The sequence below is a fragment of the Periplaneta americana genome, chromosome 15 (genome assembly GCF_040183065.1).
Source record: "Periplaneta americana isolate PAMFEO1 chromosome 15, P.americana_PAMFEO1_priV1, whole genome shotgun sequence".
Classification (NCBI taxonomy): Eukaryota; Metazoa; Arthropoda; class Insecta; order Blattodea; family Blattidae; genus Periplaneta; species Periplaneta americana.
The window spans coordinates 180,922,658-180,948,380 of NC_091131.1; the positions used below are offsets into that span (position 1 = coordinate 180,922,658).

At 36.7% G+C, this 25,723-nt stretch overlaps 1 protein-coding gene across 1 annotated transcript; it reads right to left on the bottom strand.

Moving 5' to 3' along the window:
* Positions 1-577: 577 nt before the first annotated feature.
* On the bottom strand, positions 578-25,103 carry LOC138715768 (tetra-peptide repeat homeobox protein 1-like). The gene is made up of 4 exons (XM_069848815.1): positions 24,731-25,103; positions 22,670-22,852; positions 650-1,346; positions 578-581 (listed from the first exon to the last, which is right to left on the bottom strand). Exons 1-4 carry the CDS (start codon positions 24,888-24,890, stop codon positions 578-580), a joined length of 1,044 nt encoding a protein of 347 aa, XP_069704916.1. The 5' UTR covers positions 24,891-25,103.
* Positions 25,104-25,723: the final 620 nt, after the last annotated feature.

Consider the following 25,723-nt stretch of genomic DNA (forward strand, 5'->3'; position numbering starts at 1 on the left):
GGGACGTGGCCCAAAAAATATATATCTTAAACAAGACCACCAGGCATTCCTTCTTCGGTGCCTATCTTCTGCTGGCATGGAAGCTGGCATGGGTAATGGCATAGGACCTGGCATAGGCACTGATATGGAATGTTGCTCTGGTAGTGGTATTGGATCTGGCATGGGAGCTGTCATGGATCCTGGCATATCATATGGAATTGGTGCTGGTCTGGGTACTGGCATGGGATCTGGCAAGGATGCTGTCACAGAAGTTGGCATAGGTGCCAGCGTGTAATATGTCTCGTCATCTAGTACGGGACGTGGCCCAAAAAATATATATCTTAAACAAGACCACCAGGCATTCCTTCTTCGGTGCCTATCTTCTGCTGGCATGGAAGCTGGCATGGGTAATGGCATAGGACCTGGCATAGGCACTGATATGGAATCTTGCACTGGTAGTGGTATTGGATCTGGCATGGGAGCTGTCATGGATCCTGGCATATCATTTGGAATTGGTGCTGGTCTGGGTACTGGCATGGGTTCTGGCAAGGATGCTGTCACAGAAGTTGGCATAGGTGCCGGCGTGTAATATGTCTCGTCATCTAGTACGGGACGTGGCCCAAAAAATATATATCTTAAACAAGACCACCAGCCATTCCTTATTCGGTGCCTATCTTCTGCTGGTAGGTAATTGGAATATGGTGGTGTCATGCGATCTGGCATGGGAGATGGCATGCGGGCTGGCCTGCGAAATGGCATGTCAAATGAAATGGGAGCTGGCCCACGAAACCTATATCTTAAACGAGACCAGAGGCTCATTGCTCTTGGCGTGGGAGCTGGCATTCCAGTTGGCATGGGGGCTGGCACGGGATCTAGTATGTGACTTGACATGGGAGCTGGAATGATATCTTGCATTGAAGCTCGCATGGGGTCTGGGATTGGTTCTGGCATGGGAGCTGACATGGTTTCTGGAATAGGTACTGATATGGTATCTTGCATGGGAGCTGGCATTGAATCTATCATGGGAGATGACATAGGCGCTGGCATGGATGCTGGCCTACGATTCGACATGGGAAGTAGCCCACAAAATAAATACCTTAAACAACGCCAGCAGAAACTCTTCGTTCTATTGTCATCTTCTTCTTCTGGTGGGTTCTGTAATGATGGTGCTGGCACGGGTGATGGCACGGGTGATGGCATGGGTGATGGCACGTGTGGTGGCAAGGGAGGAGGCACGGGTGGTGGCACGGAATGTGGCACGGGTGGTGGCATGGGATCTAACATGTGAGCTGGGATTGGTTCTGTCATGGTAGCTGGCGTGGTTTGGGGTACTGTACCTGGCTTGTCTTCCATGTATCCTGGTAAGTCTGCAAGAAGCAAAATAAACTTGATTGTTATGCATGTGTCACTGCATTCACTTGCTTTCAGTGAATGACATAGACCTAGTAGTAAGGCGAGGATACGTATTCAACTGCATAATTTACTCTCCATTTTCAAGTCATACAAAATCATTTTGTACATGTTTTGAACGACAGTAGTAACGAATATACAAAATTAACTGTACCTTTTTTTTTTCATATTTCAGGCGTTCCTGTGTATATTAACTATTGAGCATGCTATGCAGCATATTTTCAGGACTTCATGGCATAAAGCTCCAAATTAGCATACTTGGTAAAAACAATAATAATCTTAATTGTCAGCACATAATATTTTTCTCTTAACTGTACTCGATGGCGGAAATTCCTTGCATATGCAATGTGGATTGGCAAAACCAAAACAATCACACTATGCATTTGTTCCATTGCACTACTGCACAACAAGAACCATTTCCAAAGACATCTATCTACCTGACTTCATCATCATCCATACAAGTTTTAGGTCATGTGGTCTATTAGATCTCATAATAAAGAGTAATTTTCTCTCAAACTCTTTATGGGGCTTCCCAGAAATCTTTTCCCCTAAGATAGATAGTGAAGCATAGCTTTTGGGATTCTGTGGGATCTCATACATCGCAAACGTCTCATGCAATTGTTCTCATATTTTGTATGAAATTGAGTATTGATTACAGGCCGAGTTCTTCCATTACTTCATCGCTGCGCTTATGGTCTCATTTTTATATAATACCGTTCTTCGCATAAATCTTATTTCATTAGCTGTTCTTTCCCCTTAATATATTTGCCTCACTACCATAAGTCCATTCCTGTGGAGTAACGGTCACCTCGTTTGGTCGCGAAACCAAGTGGTCCGCGTTCGAATCCCGATCGGGGCAAGTTACCTGGTTGAGGTATTTCCGGAGTTTTCCCTTAAGGGAATAAGAGCAAATGCTGGGTAACTTTCGGTGCTGGACCCCGGACTCATTTCACCTGGATTATCACCTCCATTTCATTCAGACGCTAAGTAACGTGAGATGTTGATACAACGTCGTAAAATAACTCAATAAAATAAAAAGAACTGCCATAACAGAGTACAGGGTTTGTTGAAGTCGTATTCTAGTGCTTTTCTGTACCAGGGAAGGTTTCATTACTCTATTGATCATTTACATAGTCTTGGAGTGTTTTACAGTTTTGCTCATTATTCTAAATAATTATCAAATGTTAATTTGTAGCCAATATATGTAATATCATTTGCTCTTTCTAAAATTTTGTCTTCCAAACATATTTTACTAGGGACAAGCTATTTTCGCCAGAAGGCGAAACTTTCTTTTTCTGTATTATTTCCATGTTATATTTTGCAATGATATTTTACTAATGTACTGAGTATTGTAGATCATTTTCTGTAGGTGCTATTAAAACTAGGTTATCCACAAATATTAATTAACATATTTTTAAATATCTGTTTATCTCCAAGTCTTTATATCGCATGGCTCTCCATTCCTGAATAATTTTTTTCGTGTGCATTATAAACAGAAAAAGAGAAACACCGCAAATCCGTTTCACTCCTATGTTAATTTCGAGCTATTCTGAGGTCGTGTTATTCATTTTGTCTAAAATTAAATTTATCCTACCTGACTTAAAAATCCCATAACCACCTTCTCCTGTTTCACTTATTCTCAGTTGGCATCTCTTTTGATAAGTTTATTCATACACACTAACATCTATGATCGTATCACGTGTGTAGGATCTTTGGGTATATCTCTAGGCCATGGACTTTTGTTCTGACTCTGTTTTTATTGTCGTGTGTTATAAATGGCTTGTGTTCATGTAATTGATTTAGATTTTATTTTAATGTTCATGATATTGGTGATTAAGGGTGTTATGAATCATGATATGCAAATTTCCAATCCAGTATATGCCTTCGTGACTGAGGGAAACCATGAAAAACATGAGTCAAATTGGCTGGGCACGGAGTTTTAACCCAGAATTTTTCGAATATGGGCCTAAAACATTACCAGTTTTCTTTATTGCTTATCCATTTTTGTAATTTTATTGTTAGTTACAATTATAACAATAAACGTTACATTACAATAGACTATTAGGTCATGCTGTGTTGTGCAATACTGTCCAGTTGTGCAAATAAACGGTCTTCAGAGTAAACTTTGTTACTTAATCTTTCATCCAGTGTTCGCACTATGTAAGTTTTCGGGGCACTGTACTGGAATGTGACGCTTTTTGATTGTAATAATGGTGAGGGTATACCTTGCACCAAAATATATGACGGTCTTTCTTCCTGGAATTGTAAACCCTCGTAAATCCCTATCTTCTTAACCCTTAGGCGCGTGGCATAAATACAATGTGATAATGACTTCAGGAATTGGCAACTCAGCTAAATTTTATATAAGTGTCTATCTGTAGCATACAAGAGACGTCTAATTTGGGTCGGATGAGATCGGTCGAGATCGGTCGCGCTGTGAGGAGTAGAAATTTTCAGGTGTAGCTAGCTATATTGTATGTCGAGTTCTCATTGGCTACCATCGACTAATGTGTGATTCGGAGACAAATAGAAATGTCGCTCTCAAACATTCCATGTGACGTCATAGAGAGGTCGGGCTTCGCGATCAGCTGTATGCTCTGTGCTATTGAAGAGAGATAAACGTTTCAATTTCGATTATAAAGTAATTCATTTCACTTATAGAATTAGTTACAAAACACTTTGACATTTCGACGGCTTAGTGTCAAAGGACACTATCGCCAAAAATCGACTTTCTGAATTATTTGTAGTATCATGTTGTACAAAGTAGCCTTTATAATAGTGTGAAAGTAATATGTCTCTACAAGTAATAGTTTTTTTTTTGTTTTTTTTTTTTTTTTTAGATAGTGTTGTGTTAATTTAGACAGATGCTGAGTGTCAAACAGCACTATCTAGACTTAGTTTTCTTTGACAATAATAAAATATAAACTAGAAGAACACTGAGTTGAGATAGTGTTCTTTGTCTCTAAATTATTTAACATTTCTAAGATTTTATTGGTGACACTTCCTCAGAACATACAACCAAGAATGTAATACAATCACCATACTGTTTATTGTTAAAGATTTGATAATTTTTTTATTAATAGAACACGCATTCTTAAATCAATTCAGTTTGTAAGAAGTTTACAGTTTGTAATAAACGTTCTATATCTGGACTGTACACCTTAATCAAGGTAACAGGGTTGATGAATTGGTATTAAATGATAAAACATAGGTAGCACAGTAAGCCTAAGGTTGTGGTGCATCCGGATCAATGATGAGCCCAAATGTTGGGGGGAGGGAAATTCAGGAATGCTAATGTTCAGACAGAAAACCTTTCATATTAACGTCATATTTTCAAAAATAATTTTAATATAGCTTTTCATAATCCCAGAAAGCATCAATGCAATAAATGTTATAAATATGATCACATGTTTGAACTTAAGAAGATAGAAACGGAGGCAGTTCGTCAGTCCCACATTGAAAGAAAGGAAGCAGCTCAAGTAAAAGAAAATTACAAAATTATGGCATCAGTGAACGTTCTTTACTTTTTTTAATTTTATTTCGAAGCTGTGCGCTACAATCCAAGTTTTAAAATGGAATGAGTGTTTTATAAACGTAGATTAGCTGTAGGCCTGTATAATTTGACCGTGTATGCTGTAGCCAACAGAACAGCACAAAATTTTATATGAAACGAGATAATTGCAGAAAGGGAAGCTGCAGTAGTACCATCACGTCTCTTTGCTCAAATGAAAAAACTGCAGAATGGTAAAAGGTTCTATTTCATGTTCGATACTTGTGGAGGAATGTGCTTATATCAACCATGCTCCTCTACGCTGCGAATGTTTTTGACATACCTCAAATTGAACATATTTTTTTTAACCAGGACATTCACAAATGGACACAGTCCACGCGAACATTGAAAAAAAAACAACCAAACATACAGAAATATTTGATCCATCAGGGTGATACACTATACTTTAAGCTGTATCAAAAATAGAAGTGAAACAGAGTGATTTAATTATGTAAGAGAAATTCAGAAGACATTAATAAAGAACAAGAAAGTTGACACTAACGGAAACATTGTAAGATGGCTGGATATAGTGTGGTTCCAGTATCGGAAAAGTAACAGTGAACACTTATTATTTAAATACAAGTATGATGAAGAATTCCAAAAATTCAATGTACAAAGCAAGATTACACTTGGATTTAGGCTGGATAATCGTCAGCTTAAACCAAAGCATCAAGGAGCACTAAAAATATACAAGATTAGAAAATTAAAAATCTATTGCAACTGTGTAAACAGAATATTTTACCAGGAAATTACCAATTCTTTTACAATAGTTTAAAAATGGAGAACAGGAAATCGTAATATAAGATACAGTACTCAAAATGAAGAGCAATGAGTGATTATAAAATTAAGAGGAAATTTCAAATTTTTATATGAGAGGTGTAGATATTGATACTATTCAAAACATAAAATACTGAATCAAATATAATATAATATATTCATATTATAATTTTATTCAATTTCATTTAGGGCACAAATTCTGAGTTAAGTGTGTGTTTTCTTTTCATTACGTGCAGACAGATTTTTAAATGAACTGAATTTGTAGAATTCATTATTTTTTAAATAAATTGATCATTAATTGAATAACTTTTTCGTCCAAACCCTCATCAGCTGTGGTATATTAAAGTAACATTAGCAATATTTAAAAACACTGATGTTCTAAAATGCAATGTAAAAATGAAGATAACTTTGCTCTTTTATTATTTTATAAATGCACTGTTAAAATTATTATTTCAGATAATAGTATAAATTGATCTAATAATGATAATATTATGCTTTTATGCTGTGTAAATAATATTAACTGGTATTTTTATAATCTTACTGATATGTTCTAAGTTTAGGTAATATTCCTTTATGAAGAAGAAGAAATTGATATTTGCTGCTCACCACAATAATTAAATTTATTAATTTGCATTGTCAAATAGCTATAATTTCTTATTAAAATGTTTAAATTCAATATTTTGGCATTTATTTTTAACACTGTCTACTAAATTGAAAGCTTCGTTAGTAACAAAGAACACTATCTCCAAAATGTGTTAATTTTTAAGACAATACTAAAATATTTCTAGAAAATATGTACTGTATTGTATTGTCTTTAGGTTTATATTTGATATATATACAGTATATATGATTTAAATTTTATCAACATATCTCTTAAATTAAAGCAGTAACAATAAAATGTACACAATTAAACTGTTTTTTGCCTCCCCTGTAAAGTTGTGATTTTGGAGTTAGTGTCCTTTGACATTAGGCGTCGATTTATTCTAAGTCTCAGATATTGTGTAGTGGTCTAATAAGTGTTACATACATTTGTACGCCAATTGCTTTTAGACCTACACTTCTAAAATGTATCTTATTTATAATTAATAAGTAATGATTGTACAATAAAACATTAACGATTGTACTGTTGGGTCGAGTGAAATCAGTCGCGCATGTGTGATTTTGGTTCGATGCTTGTTTCCTGCATGTAAGGTTCCTATATTATACTAACATAATATGAATATCCCCACAAAAAATTGATTAAATCCAACATAAATAATTAATATAAGAACATCATTAATAGTATGTTATGAAATACCATATAGGTCACTCACCATTTAAATCCAATCTACAAATGAATGTGTAGATACCAGTTTTTCACTTTACACTGCTGAACTGTACATCACTGTATATAAATCTTGCCACCCATAGATAATGTTAGGATAAAATGAATAAACTGTCTTATGAAGAAACGAATTTAACAAATACAATATTACTAAATAACAAACAAACAACAACACTAAAGAAACATGAACTGTACATATATTTTATTGATCTGTTTCCTTTCTTTGCAAAAGTGACAGAGAAATATTTAGAACTTCTTTGCGGATTGGCTTGCTCATATCAGATTTGTTTTTGTATTTCTCTTTTGTTCAAAACGGTCAGTCTGTCGAATAGTCTATCTCTGGTTAATTTTATGAGAGTTGATATGTCTTTGTCTAGTCTTCTTGTTTTTTTTACAGTGCAGGTATATGTGCTTTAGAGCACTACGTTGCATCCGTTCTATGTGCATATTAATATCTATACCACAATTATTTCCTACGGCAGCAGGCCCAACACACTACGTTCTTCATGCAGTAGTAGTAAAATATTACAAAAATAATGATAATTCAGTATCACCTGTTAAATACTGAAGGATTCCTACCAAAAGTTTAGCATAAGTGTTCTCGTCATTTTCTGTATGAAGAACTCGTAAATACTTGTATGTTACTGCCTGCTAGGTTAAATCGTTTATTTTATTCCTAATGTTCTTACTCCATACTTTTTCGATGTGCCAGGTGTAAAACAAGCGTTTATCGGGAGGGCCCATCACAGTTACCCAAGCTTTATACAGTGCGATCCAAAAGTCCCTCCGCAGCTCCATTAGTTGTAGTAATCCTGTAGACAGCTGGTACGTAATCTTGTAGAAAGTTGACATTTTCCCATTAATTCCGGTTTGACAACCTCACATCCCCAGTCAATCATATGCTTAGCGGCCAGTGCTGCCACTTGAATTCTCTGCCTGGTGAATTCTCGGCTGCACCGTGGCTACAGAAGCACTGCGGAGAAACTTCTCGCTCGCACTGTAGTAATATCTATTGCCCAGGCACTTGGAAGTTCTTCATTCGCCTTCTAGCTTCCCAGTATAATTTAGAGTCCTAATCCAAAAAATTTGATGCCAAAGCTGGACATTTTCGTAAACCTTTATAAAATTCTTCTTTCATGTCACTCATGAAGATTTTGTGGCCAGGATACCAATTTCTTGTTTAACACAATTAAAAAACAAAAGATGGCACATTTTCATCTGTCCTATTAGATATTAAGAAAGTCCCTGGAAATCCCTGATTCATTTCATCAACTGTCATTATTGCGATAAGTTGAAATCCATAATCACCCATACCATGGGTAGGCCCTACCATCAATAATTGAGGGGTTTGCCGGAAAAAGGGCGTATACGTCAATATGGCTAAATGAGATACATGCAATCTAAGATTTTAAAACGCACCTGAATAAAATGTTATACACGCATGCAGCCCTTTCCTGCAGGTATGTACAGTACAATCAAAACAAAATTCCGCTATTATAATTAGCGAATTATTCACTACATTTTAAACCGTTTTTCCGAAGAAGGGCATATAGGTCTATCCGCCTTTCTTCCGGCAAAGCCCTCAATTATTACTTTCTCTGAGCCATATGTTTTTAAAATTTCTCCCTGGGCTTTGTATTATAAGAACAAAATCTTCTTCTTTCAAAAAATGTGCTGTCATGTCAGGAGCAGTTCCTTGTGGCTTATAATCAGGGAAAGGAAGTTCATGCCCTAAAAATGTGAAGAATATGTATGCATTTATGCCGTAAAAATTGTTGATAAATATGCTACAAAGTATTCATTATCAGTCTGAGATTATTTTAACAGAATAATAAGGTATAGGTAACTTACGTTTAGTCTATGGATTTTGAAATGCTAGCCTCATTGCTGAATGTTCCATTTATGCTGTTACAGTTCACAACTAAGCAGTGTCGTATGTTTTCTGTTGTCATTCTTTGCCTGTTGTCTCTAAGCATAGCTTTGTAGCGCGATAAATTTCGTTCTACGTCACAAGAAGTAAGAAGGGCTTGCACAAAAGCTGTGAGCTGTTCTACAGAACATTTTGTTGGTTTTTGGGGTGTTTTTCCTTCGAGAATATCTTGAATTTCTTTAAGTTGATAATATCCAGGGTTTTTGGAAAGAATATTTGCTGTTTTCTCATTCACTTTATCTCCTACATTTTTTTGGAACTGATGTTAAACTGGATATTGTTCTATCGAAATCTGCTCAAGACTGCAGTAAAGGAATACTAATTGCTAACTCAAGAGGCTCCCTACGGGGGCGCCATCGTTATGTTCAAAATTCATAAACATAAATTAGTCGTGTTTACAAGGTTACATACTTTTAAAAATGAGGGAAAGACAAATAAACATACATAATAAGCAGGTTCCCTGCATAAATGTTAAAATATGATGCTTTTATAAATAGAGGCAAAATATGCACATTAATGCACAATAAAAGTAATATAATTGTATTCAGAAATGTGTGATTCATGTAGATAATCTTTCAGCATATTCAAACAATGATAGAGAATAAATATGCAAATACATGAAATTCCTTTCCCTACTTATAATACAGAATACACTGATCACTGCTTTCTGTAACTTCCTGTATCCAGCATTACGCATCCCCTCTTCCGAAAGATTGAAGGCTTTCTCAGTATTATACAGTCCTTTTTAGTTAAGAGATGTACTGTTTCTAAACTGGATTCTGTGACAGAGTCTCGTATCTCATTCAATATGGTGTCAAATGGTATCTTGTTAGCTATCTTACTGGCTGTTTCCAGGCGCTGAGAAGAAGAGAGAAACAAATGGCCAAGGTCACTTCCATGCCCAACATGTGTGTCCGTAAATTATAACTTCCAACTCTCTTATTTTCATACTGGCCGGACAAAAAGCATTAATTTTTGCTGCCCTGTATTTGTATATATGCCTTTGTCTGTTTCACGTAGGCATGTAATACTCAACTGTGGTAACAGGAAAAATAGTGATGCTTAATGTTACTTGCTGTTTTCTGACACGCTCTAACTTACTGTATATAAAGTTTTCTCTGGTCTCCACTTCTGTGTTTTTCTTCCATTTATGAACTTCTTCTAAGTTTAGAAATGTTTCCGATTTAGTTGTGATATATTATGAATTTCATTATAATGTTTGAATCATTCATATTTGGTTGTTTCATATGAACAAAGAGAGCAATGATGTTTTGATACATTCTTACGCGTCACTGCTTCTAACTGATGCACCTGACTTTCGTGTTATTTCAGAGTTTGTTTTCTTGATTACTGAGCATCACACATTTCACATTTAAAGATTTTGTCACTTTTAAACCTATTATATACAATATTATGTTTTTTTTTTTTTTTTTTTTTTTTTTTTTTTAATTTCATGCCTTTTAAGATTCTTCACATGATTGAACTGCGCGTCATAATAATCGCACTTGAAGGACTTGCTTACTTTCACAACATGCTTTACTTTCTTATGAGTTTGTACATTACGTTTATAAGAAAACTGAGGAACCACAAAACTTACATAAAAAGTATGGTTATTACTAGTTACATTATATCAATACACATCTAAATAGCACAAATAAATAGGGAAACAAATTTAACAAATTACAGAAAAAACACAGACAATTCTATGAGATTTCGAAGGCTGCCGCCAGGATGATGGCATTGGCCTACACGATATAGACCACAGTCTAATACGCGTATATATACACATACACGAGATGGCTCTTACAACGGCAGACGACCGATCTCAACCAATCTCTCCCGACCCATCAGACACGCAGAAATTGAGACCCCTGTTTGCTACAGCTAGACGCTTGTAAATTTTACCCCTTGCTCGTTTCTACAGTTAAGTGGTGAAAGGTGTGAAGGAAGGGCGTCATGTTTTGGAGCAAAGTATAAATGTAAAGGTGTCGGCTTTATATGCAATGGAGTCATTCCACGTCAGACCGGACAAATTTTTGATCTCATATTTTTAGAATTGTTTGAAACTTCTTGTATGCTTTCTAAGGGTAAAAATAAGAGACCCATATTATTTTTCTTGGCCCCAGTTCTGGTTATTTTGAGATCTATACAGCATCAAAATTATTGAAAAATTGTACACATTGGCATATACAAACATTCGTTTCTCCCATTATGTGTATCGTATGAAATCGAGGTTAGTTTCATTTGGAAGGTTAAATATCAGGCTTTTAGCCTGTGTATAATCACTTTCCATTTTTATGTATTCACAGTACTTTATGCCATAATTATTATATAGGTTAATTTTGTTGTTCATAATGTCAGCAAACTTAGAATACCATTTTTAAATTATCAGCATGTTCTCCATTTAATTATGTGTAAGTAGACCAAAATTTCATAGTGGAAAAGCAATAAATGACAGAGTAAAAAAATACTAAATAAATACGCGCATAGAGCTCTGTTGCGCTCTTAATCCCTTGTAGCGGCACACTGTTAACTGTTGGCTGAAGTCTGGCATGCGACATCACACTGGCGACTGTCAGTCCTCTTTGTTTATGTCTGGAGAAGATTGGCTGGGATATACAATACCATACCTAATCCAGGTCCAAGGCGGAATGAATTCTCTTCAGTTTGTTCCGAGATTTTCAAACGTTAGGGCATTAATAACACTGTACTATAGTATTACCGCGAGTGTGTGTGGCGTAGTTTCTGTTATTGTTTTTAGTTGGTGCAATTAGTGTATAGGCTAATCACAATGAGTAATAACAGAACCTAGACATGATCAGTGTTTTAATCCTTTCAAAATAAGCAATCATAGTCGTAGGTTTAAGAAAGGGAAATTAAGGTGCGTGACTTCCAACATGCTTAAAAATTGAAAATGCAACACATTAAGTTGTCGTACAATCTTAGGATTTGTGAAAATTGTCGTAAGAAAATTTTGTTAATGTCAAATATTAGTGAATCAAGTGCTGTTCAAACCAGCAGTGTTGATATCTTAGGCGGTTCTAGTGTCCAGAACATTGAAGAAGAAACAACAGGCAATTCGGAAATTGATAAATAATTCAGAGGTGTCAGTGACGGACATTGATAATTTTAATGAAAGTTTGATGTCAAGGGTGAGACATCAATTAAGAAGAAGAAATTATCACAGAAGAATTATCCCTAACAGAAATATCAGAAAATAAAACAGACACATAAGGAAAAGATTTTTCGCGTTGAGAAAAAAGGAAGTAGAAACAACACCAGATGACAAGAGTAGCGGTGACATAATTAATAAGCTACCAGAGTGTTTCGGAAACACTATTGACTTCTGTCAATACTATATATTTGAAGAGTGGTCATACAGTAAAATTAGGGAACACTGTGATGCATCTAATCACATGATCAGTGTTGCAAAAAACTTAGCTGCAGAGAGGGGAATTCTCTCAAATCCAGAATCTAGAATTGGATAAACTTTAGACACATCCATAGTGGAAAAAGTACTTAATTGACCATTACACTAATAATGATATAAGTCGCATCATGGCGAGAAAGTAAAACTTCGTTTCTGTAAAAGAAGACGGCCACAAAGTACAGAAACAGAAAAGATTATTGTTATCAGATTTAAAAGAAACATTTTGAGCTTTTAAGGTTAAATATTGAGACATACAAATTAGTTTTTAAAAATTTGCGGAACTAAGACCAAAACAATGTGTGCTTCCTGGAGCGAGTAGTACTCATTCAGTCTGTATGTGTGTGGTCATCATGAGAATATAAAGTTGTTAATTGATGGTGGAAACATTGCGAAATTAACAGCCAATCTACGACTGAGAAATTACAAAGATATGATTTCACAGATTGTATGTAACCCTGTATCCCTTAAATTTTATTTTTGTTCCTTCAATCGAACAAAAAATTTGACAGAAATAAAAAACATCAAGGTTAAATTTCCTTTATATTTCTCCTGTTTGAAGTGGAATGACTCAATGAAGACATTTGGTGGCCAAGGAGGTGGAACTCCATGCCGAAGATAACTCCCAGATCTTGTGAGAAGAAAGTAATTATAGAGGATTTCACGTTAAGAAAAAAGCATTGATTATAGGCCTATGGGTCTTGCCTAATACGAGCGCTCCAAAAGTCGCTCACATTAAAATTATGGTGTCTATATTGAGTAATGCAGTTGGAAAGTGCTATCGGCTACCGCATCATGGGTATTAACAGCAACAAACCTTGTCGTCATTGTGATGTGTATGTATACACTGACGCTTGCAATAGTTCTTTGTTTATTGCTCGGCAAACATGTCGTTTTCCAAAGAGCAACGAGGTTTCGTTGTTGAACATTATTTTTCCAGTCGTCCTTGTACACGTGTTGTAGACGAATTTCGTAGGAATTATCCGGATGTGGTAGTGCCCAACAATTCGACCATAACGAGAGTAATCGTCAGTTTCAGGGAATGTGGATCAGTTGCAGACAAGAAGAGAACCGGGAGACCGGCCATTTTAACTCCTGCTAAACTGGCTGAGGTGAGAAATGTGATGGAGCGTTCGCCTTCAAAACGTTCGCGGAGACTCTGAGCTCCACTCTTAGAGTTCATGTGGAAGTGCTCAGAGAGCGATGAAGCGGTTACATTTTCGTGCTTATCATGTACGCAGTGTTCAAGAATTCAAGGAGCCTAATAAACAAAATCGCGTAGTGTACTGTAGCTTACATGGTTGCGGTCATTAGTTGACAACCATGGAATTGCAGAGCTTGACCGTGTGTTCTTCACAGGTGAGGCGTGGTTTCACCTTAGTGGTTACATGAACAGTCAAAACTCTCGAATTTGGTCCACCGAAAATCCACATGTGTTCCATGAAACCCCCTTACACTCTAAAGAAATTGGAGTGTAGTGTGCCGTTTCACGTCGTCGTATAGTGGGCTCCACTTTCTTTGAAACTACAGTGCCCAGTGTTGTGTACATAGATATCATTATACAGTTTATTGCGCTTCTTGACAGTGATGAATGTGATTGTTGGTTCCAGCAGGACAGTGCCATATGTCACACATCTAATGAAACCATGCAGTTTTTGCGCGAGCTTTTGGGTGAGCGTATCATTTTTCGAGGATTGTAGCGTCCATGACCTCCTATTTGACGTCCCCAGATTTCTTTATGTGGGGTTATCTTAAAGGAAGGGTATACAAAAACAGACCGCACACTCTGGAGGAACTAAAGAGTACCATAACAACGGAGATTAACAACATCAGTGTACGCGTGCTCAAAAAAGTGGCCGCAAACATGGTAAAAAGAGTTCGTACATGCCACTGTAAGTATAACACGGTACATGTCATGAACTGGATGCGCGGTAGCAAACTCTGTCTCTGGCGTCAGCCGTTGTACAGACCGCTTATTTAGTCCTGACAGCTCAGCGACGCGAAAGAGGGGAAAAGTTCCGGAGTAGAGATAAGGGCGAGCGGTCGGTAAAGGAATGCAGTACAGCTTAATTGTACTGGAAACATGCCGCTCCACCGCATGCATGACATCCCGATCGCTTCGAAGGCAAGCGAATGAATAACCCATACACCCCTTGGCGTAACTAAATGGATTCGCCTGATCTAGGCGCACATCTCCGGCGACTGTCAGGACTAAATAATCGTACTGTACACTCCAAGTGGCGGGGATTACCAGTCTTACAGTAGTTTGAGGGTTTGAGTGAAAATTGTTTGTTTTTTGTGTTTGTAAATAGTGATTGTACATATTTTTGTGTTAGGTTTAATAGAGCTACTTCATTCTGTACATACAATAAGTTTCATCATAAGGTCATTTGTTTTAATAATAATTTCTGGAAAATGTTAATATAAATAATGTTTATGCTATCTTTCTCAGTCAAAATATGTCCTACGACCGTATATTGCATAACTGAAATATAAATTTAATTGGTCTAGTTCTAAGGACTAACATTATGACGTACTATTGAAAGTAGCTATTGCGAAAACAAAACAAGAAAAAATGCCTTTTGTATGCGCTATTGCTACCTGCTCAAACAGCCTACAACAAGGATTTCTGCCCGCGCGAGTATCACTTTCCACAGATTCCCTAAATAAGATGTGCGTAGGAAAAGATGGGCATATTTGTGTAAAAGGGAAGATTCTTTCAATGAAGAAAACGCAACAGTCTGATCTTATCATTTTGGTGAAAATTATTATGAAAGGGATCTTAAAACGGAGCTTCCAACTTTGAAACATAAATGGATATTACGTGAATGAGCTGAACCCCATCTAAATAGGCCTATACCGAATTCTAATCCCGAATCAAATAATGATCCTTCAGAACGCCGGACCCAACGCATGGAGAGGAGAAATAACAAAAAGATCCTAGAAAATGTGTTGGATTCCAGCGTCTCGAACACGGGAGAAAATTATTGTCCTGCAATTAATAATGGAAATGAACAAGTGTTCACTAATCCTAGTATCTCTGACACGAAAAAATTGATATTTTGAAAAAAAAATTGTTGAAATCCGAAAATGAGATGCTTTCGGACCAAATTACAGAGCTAGAAGAAACTTTGAAGGAATTAAAACATGAAAATATGCACTTAGAAGCCCGTATTAAGACTTTTGAAAATGAAAGTATTAAATTATCCTCCATTTTCAGTCCTCAAAAAAATCCGTGTTAATAACTAGAAGAGCAGTAACTTGAAGGGGGAAAAAGTCGAAGATGTTGCTGTAGCAGTCACGTTACGAGCTCTGTCTAAAACGCCTATGATTTTAAAAGACAACTTAAATATCCATTACCTTCTCCTCGAACATTACAAAGGCATCTCTTCACCATAAAATGCATGTAGGTTTGATCTCTTTTAGTTTTGAGATCTTAAAATATAATATAAATAATACGATTGACATGGAAAAAGACATAATAATAATAATAATAATAATAATAATAATAATAATAATAATAATAAATGCAAGTGCAGCATAGCATTTCTTACGACAATACATTTGACTGTTTAGCAGGCTTGTGTACCCACGGGGCGTGAAACGCTCGCGTCAATTTAAAAATATCGTGATTGCTCCACGCCAGTTCCTTCTTGCTGGAAAGCGTGGTCCGTTCACACGGAAGGACAAAGTAGTCAGTCGAGACGTAGCCATGGTTAGTTGCTGAAGAATGTATGGCAGGGATCGGAGAAAATGTCATCGTGATCATTAGCAATAGTGCTGTCGAAGGGGCAGCGCAGTAAACTGTCTTTGCTTCACTCTCTCCCTTCCAATCAACTCCCCTACAACTCCAGTACACAGACATCTATCAGTGGATACCTGATTATATTAGATTGTTTCTTTCTCAAAACCTTCAACGTCTGTTCGGAAACGTGTGTTTAAGGAAGAATGGGAGGAACAGTAGGTGTGCATATGGTGACAATGTAGACGCCTCTTCTGTTCTAAAATTATAATAGACACTTAAAAATCAAACATCTAGCGACATTACGACACGTCATAAGATTATCACGAAATCATAGGTAAGCATGAACATATCCAATGTAATTGTAAACGGAAATGTATGCAGTAGAAAATAAGTATAAAAATAATTTTCTTTTCGTAGGGCTAGACGGAGTCAAGCAATTAAAATATAGAAGAACGAAATTCAAATAACAGTTCCAGTATTAAATTATGATGGAACAAACTGAGTCAAAGGGAACTCCATGCAAGTTATATTATTGCTTTGGAAATCGCAAAATAAGGAAGGGGGGCTATCAATTAATTTCAAGAAAATAAAATACATGGTTGTGGGTAGTCGCAGCAAGGTAAATTTAGATACTGGGGATACACAAATAGAAAATTCTGAATCATTCAAATATTTGGGTGTTACCCTCAACAGTCAGGCCAAAAGTGATGAAGATAATAATAAGATTGGCCAAGGAAAGCGGGCCATAAGACAATTAAATACACTCCTGTGGAATGACAAGGTAACAAGGAAAACTAAGACAAGTATATATAAAACTATAATAGAAAGTATATGTACCTATGGATCTGAAACTTGGGAAATGAGAGACAGGATGAAGAAGAAATTGTTGGCTCTAAAAATGGATTACTGGCGCCGTAGTTGTCAAGTTTCGAGGATGGACCACATTAGGAATCAGGATGTCCGAAATATAATGCAGGTATCAGGAGATATCTTACAATCAGTGGAAACTAAACGCCTGATATGGTATGGGCATCTCCAGAGAATGTCAGCCGACCGCTGGCCTAATAAGGTCTTCAACTGGACTCCCCCGGAAAAAAAGAGAAGAGGAAGGCCAATGAAGAAATGGAGCAAGGAGGTTCAGGAGGATATGATCTGCAGGGGTCTACAAATGGGCGATTGTCAAAACCGGAGTACCTGGAAGTTGAGAAGCGGGAGACGGCGACAGCCGTAAAATTACTCGCAATACATACATACAAATCGCAAAATCATTGAAGTGCTAAAATAAAAGACAATTCATTAAAACATGTCAGAATAAAGTTGCTAACATTATTTGTCCCGAATAATCTGATGTTTTTAACAGTATGAAATTATCCACACAGACATTACAAAGGAGGATAAGGGATATTGAAACACTAGCTGAACGAGAAATAAAATCAAAGATGCATGAACAGTGGTCTAATCTCTCGTTTCAGGTGAAAACACAGATATTGATGCAGTATAAATGGTAATGTTCATCCGCGGAGTTACGAATTATCTCTCTGTATAAGAATATTTGCTCGATGTCATTACACTCGAAGGAAATACAATAAGAGAAAAGTTATGCCAAGCATGAAGAAAATATATAGAAGAAACGAATCTGAACAGAAAGTAATTAGTATCTATAGTAACATACGGGACTCGAAATACGACTTTAAAAAAGTCTACTAGGTGGACTAACGTGATATTAAGAGAGCTGGAAATAAGTGAGGACATTAAACGTTGTCATTGTATAACACACCAGACTGGCTTAGAATTATTTAAAATGCTCTCCATAGAAAATATCTATAGTATTATCATAGGTCGCCTGCCGCGACCCTACATAGCCGCTATGTTTGTCTCTACATTCGATATATTTCCGAACAATTTTTTTTCTGAACGAAAACTTGTAAAATCTAAACAAAGATCGTGACTAGCAGACGAAAATTTACGAGTTGTATTAAGAGTGGCAATTTGTGAAGTATTTTCCTAGGTTGTTGTAGCACAGCAAACATAAAGGTGAAATACAATACAATCTGTTCATCTATAAAACAATATTGTGTAGTCTACGTCAGATGATTGGGTTGAGAGTCCGCCACTGGGATCCGAACGGAGTGCTCTATACTCCTCGACTAATATTACATCTTACGTACTGCGGCTTGTGTCCAGTGATGTCATCGCGAGTACAAAATTGCCGACGGCTGGGTTATATGTTCAGTTTCAGCGAATGAAATCGTTTCTTGCAAAGAAGAAAACACAAGAGAAGGAGATGGTGGGTTAGGCAGTGGACACTACAACGCAAAGCTTTGGGAGCTTGAAGATTTATTGAAGGAGAACTTAAAAATCATCCTGAGGATTTAAAAAATTCGTTAAGAATGACAGAGGTACAATTTGAAGATTTGTTTGAGCGAGTTCGACTTCTTATAACAAAATATGACACAAAAACTGTATGAAACAAACAATAACTGCCAAAACAGAACTAGAATGTCACTTGAAATATTTTATTTTCATTAACCAGGCAGCTTTAGGTTTGTAGATCTCATCGGTAGACTTTTCTGATCTCTCACTCTCAGAAATTTTCCTCATTTCCTGGCAAAAAACTTTTCAAGTTTTTAAATTTCATTATAAATTCCTTCGGTCCAAATGTTGGTATATTTAGGGTAGCAGACATTCGTTTATCCGCTGCTGCTTGTTTATCACGATCCCGATACTCGCCCAATGTTGGATTGTACAGAACATGTTTTATTTGATACCTATAGTTCCAAAAATTGTATTGTATCACTCTTACTAAATCTAAAAACAAAGCTAACAAGACATCTTGCTTCACTAAAGCCAGGCGGCTTACGACTGAAAATCAAACATGTTTGATCCCGTCACGACCGAATCGTGAGCTTTTGACGTCACCGGCAAGCTTACTACACCGCGTTCACATGGATAGTGGCTTACGAAAGCGTACTTGACAGAAGCGTTTCACGCCCCGTGGGAAATGATGATACGCATTCTTATAGATAATATTTTACGATCCGACAGCACAGTAACCCCTGCCATTCTTCATACTGCTGTATATGAATTGAAGAATATAGGCCTAAGGATGAGAGGATTCGTAAATGACATGGGGCCGTGTAATATGTGGATTCTGTTAAAGTTGGGTCGTGTCCAAAATAAAACCCAATTTCAGAATACTAACGTTCCTGAAATAAGTATATGGGCTTTTTGTGATGTGCCACATGCGCTGAAATTCTTAAGAAACGATCTTCTTGATAGTGGTTTTGAAATTTGTGAATGAGAATACATTTTTAAAACTTCTGAATTACAACAAAAGAGATCTGAAATACACATACAAGATACAAAATGATCATTAACTCTGTGTGGAATGGAGAAGCAAAATGTAAGAAAGGTCGCAGAAGTTCTTTCTAATACAATATCCAAAACCATTTTGCACCTTATTCCCGAAGAAAAGCATGTATCAGAATTCATAAAATGTGTTAATGATGGATTCGATGTGTTGCCAGCCACTAAATATAATTTAAAGATCATCTACGGCATAGAAACTGAAAAACAGGATCAAGTTTTAGATTAATTATTTCAATTGTTCAACTTAATGCGTGTAGTGGTAAGAAAGTTATTTTGCCATTTCAGAAAGGATTTTTGATTTTTATAAAGAGTGTTCGAGATCTGTTTGAGGAACTGAAGAGAGACAACTACAAGTATCTTATGACATCTAGATTAAATCATTTCCGTCAGTAGCTAGCTGTTTCCAGCAAGATAGACCTATTCTTATATAACAGCTTCATGTCAGAGTTTTTAATTTATAGATCCTAAAGCACAGTTTAGGAATCACAACACAACTTTTCTGCTCCATTTTATAGTTTTTCTCAGAATTGAATAGTAGAACAGATATTGACTTACTCTGTGTACATATTTGTTCTACTGAATGATGCAAGAGAGCTTTCACACAGCCTCCTCTAGCATTTTCCTTTCTTCCTAGTGTCACCAAGTACAAAGTGCTGGCCATCCTAACTCCTCTCTTCTTTCGTATTTCGAAATCTAAAGAAGACGCCATCCTCCCTATATAATACGCTCTCTTCTACTGTTAAATTATTTTCATCTTCAACGAAAGACTTCGGAAGCTCTCTGTTGCTTCTTATTGTACCGTAAACCCTTGTCTTTCTTTCAAGAAAATGCCGTAGATAGAAGTTCGGTTCCAGAAAGTGTATATCGTGTCTATTTCTAATCTCTTTCCTTCAGTAGCATATGAGTATATTTCCATGTTACATATACGTTGTTATGACCTCACTTACCATTCTCACGAGAATGCCGTGTTTTACTAATTTTCCAGAATTGCATGTCCATACTCTTAGACGGCTTCTCTAAAGAATAATTTCCTCATTCAGGGACAGTTTCAACTGAAATTTTATTGACGGTTTGTGAATGTGTCTGTACGCTATAAATTTTTAGGGGAAGGAGGGTAGAAGGATCCAAAGGTAATAAGAAACTTCCTATTCAATAATATGTTACGACAATTAAAAGCCTGTGACTTAATCTACAAAAGTTGACATATGACAAAACAAACCCTTACGTAAAACCAGAAATCTTCGTGGCCCCCGACACCTACAGCTGGCCACCTAACTATGGAGATTTCCGTAGCCAGACGCCAATGTTTTAAGTAATGGTGCTCATTGTATTTTGCTGCGTGTATGCATATATTATAGTGTTACTGTTTTCCTCCATTTTTAATGCATGTCTGTGGCGCGTAAGCTTTCACACTTTGTACAACGGATGACGTAGAGAAGGGCGGGGCTTGCCTCGTAGTCTGCGCGTGGCGAGTACCGTGTTATAGCCTACCTACCGTGGTATAGGTCTCGCAAGTAGAGAATACCGAAGGAAGGAATGCGAATGAAACAATGCGATAAGGAAGAGCGGCGAACAGGAAAGGTCATGAGATAGATTAAATGATATTCAAGAGTACAGTCGGAAGAGAAATGACATCTATAGAACGAGTCTTGCGTTATGATAGTTACATCACGACTTTAGTTTGTTCCGTTGCATGTGAATACGTGACTTGTATCGCACGGTATTATTATTTCATTCATAAACATATGTTACGCGTTTAATTAGCTTCAAATTTTTCTCTTGCTACGTTCTTCATTTCCACAACTGTGTCCTCATATGTTCATCTTGTTGGAAGAGACAGTACTTCAATCGGCCAGCATTTCTCGCCCCCTCGGCGTGCCTACATACACACGTCAAAACAGACAGCAACGCCACCATTGCTTTTCGGTAATCGTTCCTTGCGCGAGCTATACATGCGTTACTGAACGGGGCTGCAATTTTCAGCATATGTTGTGAAAAATGATGTAACTTAAGTTAAACCTGATGTAAGTAAATGTAACAAATTCATCTTTATAAATATATGTGAAGGTATTAGGACATAAATACAGACGGTATACCAAAAAAATTGTTATAATAAGGTCTACCCATTTATTCATCCATAGAAACCTATTAAGATGTGCGCTACTTTTGGATTGCTCTGTACATTGTACAAGCTATGTGATAGGTAGATGTTTCTATGGCAACTGGTCATTTGATGGAATAGCCCCATATGTTCAATGCTTTTTTCTTAAAGTGAAATCTTCTATAGGGGATTCTAAATAGACAGAGTAATTAAATAACATTATTTCATGATATGAATACTAAGCTTTAGGTTGTTCCATGTTAATTTATCTACGTAGGCCTATTTCCATGATTTCAATTTGGATTAAGTTCAACAATCCTTTGATGATTTTTCACAATAACATGAAGCTTCAAAATTCAGGTTTCTCAAAACTTTAAATTTTGAGTTGTTTTCTTTTCTAAATGGGCCGTCGATATTGTATTCCTCCTCTGACTGTCTGCACACTTGGTTAAGAAACAACGATTTAAAAATATGATACGATTATATTTACTGTCATATTAAAACGCTAGAGAATTTCATGTTAAAATGTTTAATGTTCTTGCTTTCTCTCAAGAACCTAATGTATTTTAAACTTCAAACATTTAAGAATAGATTCTACGAATTGTGACTAATTCAACAAGTGAATCGGGCGACTAGTGAGAACTGGTTACATGACATCTCTGGATAAATGCCATATTCGCTACTAATAAGAATTCAAGTCTCCTGAACTTGTGCACAGAGTCCGTAGATATCCAGAGTACCACAATCCTTTGCGCCGGAAAACCGACAAATCAGTCATTGCAATTCCAGCGCAGCGCTCGCTATTTGTCGTATATGCTACAGTTGTATAGGAATGAAATAATATAGTCTAAGTCAGAATCAAATAACCTACTCTTAATTTTAAGGGCCACGGACACTGCCTAAATTGAGCTTTACTTTAAATATTCCTATCCCAAGAGTGTTGAAATGGAATAACAATGGCGGCCGATTAGCTGATTGCGCTACTCTAGGTATCCACGAGCTGCTTGTGCATAGCTGAAAGCAATTGTATACTTCGGGATGTAAACAGTTACTGTACCTTCCCGGCTATCGAATTGGAAATAATGAAGTCCAGCCTCCAAATTCTTCAGATTCTGCGGGTCCCCCTGCCTGACTCTCTTCTCCCACTCCGCATTCCAGTTGTTAAATGCCCGCTGTTGGTCGCTGCTCGAAGCCTCCACCATCATCGGCATTTCCATCTTGTCATTTTCTTCTTGTCGATCTAAAAGGAAGTGTAATTCTTGGTTAAAATCTTCGTAATACACTGATTGGTAACTACGAAGAGGATAAATGGGTAGCTACTGTCCAGCCGAATGCTTATGTCGCATCCCGGTTTGCCCCAAACGTTTCTCCTGTCCTCTCTGTAAGAACTAGTGGATACTCTTCTCTGCAAATATTTGCTGTACAGAATTGGAAATTTACGTAGTATTATACAACTGTTTAAAATAATTTAAAAGAAAGGGCACAGTTAAGTAAGTAGGCCTAACTGCTATGTGATTTCCCCTGTTTGGACGACCCTGCGAAATAACCACTCGGACGGACAGTAGTATGGTAACTTGTACGTCTCCAAACTATTAAAAATAAGTGAATCATAAAAGTGAAGTCTGAAAAGGAATCAAAAGATGAATCGCATAGTAACGGTTACTTCTAGTATAGGTACAGTATAACCTAAAAGAAAAATACATTCAGGGAACTGAAATGATGGAAGTTATACTTTCATTTAAAATGAAATTAATTTATCCATATTCTTTTATTCACAGATGGCTCCTAAATGTTGTGTGATTGTGTACCAGCAATTACCAGAGTGCTATAAGTGAGAGTGTTATGTTACAGTTCTCAAATTTCCAAATGAAAAGGATAAGTTATGTGGCTAGAAGCTACTCGTATATCTCGAAGTGTCTTCACGTCAACAAAGCATTCAATTGTTTATATTAAACACTTTGAAATATAAGAATTAGACACGGATTATCATTTAGTTGTATCCCCTATTAGAATACCATAACCATGGAATAAAAGAAAGAATAAAAATTTCAAGCAAGAAAATAATAGGCTTAAGTCTATATTTAAAATAGATTTATTGAGAGATAGTAGTATTCAATGGCTTTATGAATGTAGAATAAAGGAACACCTTCAACAAATCAAAATTTCAGGAAACATAGAAGAAGAATGAAATAACTTTACATATATTTAAAAAAGGCTGCATTTGAATTTAGTGCCCTAAAAATTATAGGCAAAAGAGAAAAAAAGGCATACCAAAATCGAATGAAGATATCAAAAATGGTAAAGGGGAAGCATATCTCCGATTTTTACAATAAAAAAACTTGAAGATGAAATAGTACAGTAGAAAGTGGGCAATTGCATTGATTAATGCACAAAATTGCTTTATCCTCGCCAGATATGCAATAGCTTCCTCTACATAATCTGCGGTCTTTAACCGTAACAAAAAATACATTCAGTCATTCAGTCATTCAGTCATTCATTCATTCATTCATTCATTGTTCTCCCAAGTCCAGGTTTTCCACTGCAAACCCAGCGTTCTCCAATCTTTCCTATTTTCTGCCTGCCTGTTTGTTTCCTCATATGATCCATATATCTTATTCTCGTCTATCATCTCAGATCTTTTTCTGCCCCCAACTCTTCTCCCTTTCTCCTTTCCTTCCATTGCATCCTTCAGTAGGCAGTGTCTTCTCAGCCAATGACCCAACCAATTCCTTTTCCCCTTCCTGATCATTTTCAACATCATTCTTTCTTCACCCTCTCTTTCCAACACAGCTTCATTTCTTATTCTGTCTGTCCAATTCTCATGTTCCATTCTTCTCCATATCTACATTTCAAATCCTTTTATTCTCTTCTCTTCACTTCGTCGTAATGTCCATATTTCTGCTCTACAAAATGCTAAACTCCATACGAAGCACTTTACTATCTTTCTTAGTTCTTTTCCCAAAGGTCCGCAGAAGATGTTCCTTTTTCTATTAAAAGCTTCCTTCGCTATTGCTAGCCTCCTTTTGCAACTCCCCACTATTTTCCCACCTCCCTCCTGATATTCCCATCACATCCACTCTGTTTGTTCTTATTGCTTTCTTCAAATTTTCCAACTTACCTGGCTGCAGAGTAGCTCCTGTTCCAGTTGCAGTCGTCAGTCTTCTTTCTTCTTTTTCATGTTCTGGCATGAATCGTCCTTCTCCTGTATCCCCCACCCGGACATCCGATTGGGGGGATAGTTTACGTCCGGAATTTTTTACGGGAGAAAAACTCATCATGCAGTTATTTGTAATACTATTCTTCTTGGGATAAATAAATGCGGAAGCTTCCCATTGCTTTCCGCACACCACTCTCTCTTTCGCATCTTAAAAGATCCCAGGGGGCCCCAGCGTGGAGGTGAGGAGAGTGGATTTGACTAATTAGGCCCTCCGGACTTCACCGAAATTCACCACAAGGGTTAAATATCAGTTCCATCAGGGTTTTTGACCCGATCAGAGACAGGGAAATCCCAATTAGTCTTTGCCCCCCTTATTGAGTCTAAAGCATTATGAAGGTCATCGATGTGAAAAGGCCAACTAAGATCCTTATCGAACATGATACCAAGAAAGTTAGGCTTCCAGGATGATTTATGATTAAAGTTATGTCATTGAAATACTAGATATGTGAAATTAACATTATTACCTACTAAGAAATAAACATGACGTTCTGGCTACATTAAGAATAAAATAATTAGAACGACACCATTTTTAAATTCACAAATACCATTAATTATTAATTTTCAGTTTGCGCAATACCTAGATGTGAAACAGGAACAAGATGAAGTTAAACTTATGTGAAGATTAAAGAAACTAGCACTTCAATATTATTAATTTATGCAGTGATAAGAGAGATTTTGAAACAAATGCTGTGTGGATTGGGGGCACACAGGTAGGCTTGGGATAATTTGTATTGTTCTATGAAAGCCCCTTGAATCTTGGTGTCCCTGAGTGAAAATATGTCTAGCAGAGCTCACATTTGAGTGGATGAGAAATTGCATGTGAAAATTATTTTATATGCTGTGCACTTGTCTTTGGACTGACACTAAAGACAGGTAGGTCCAAACATTGCAAGT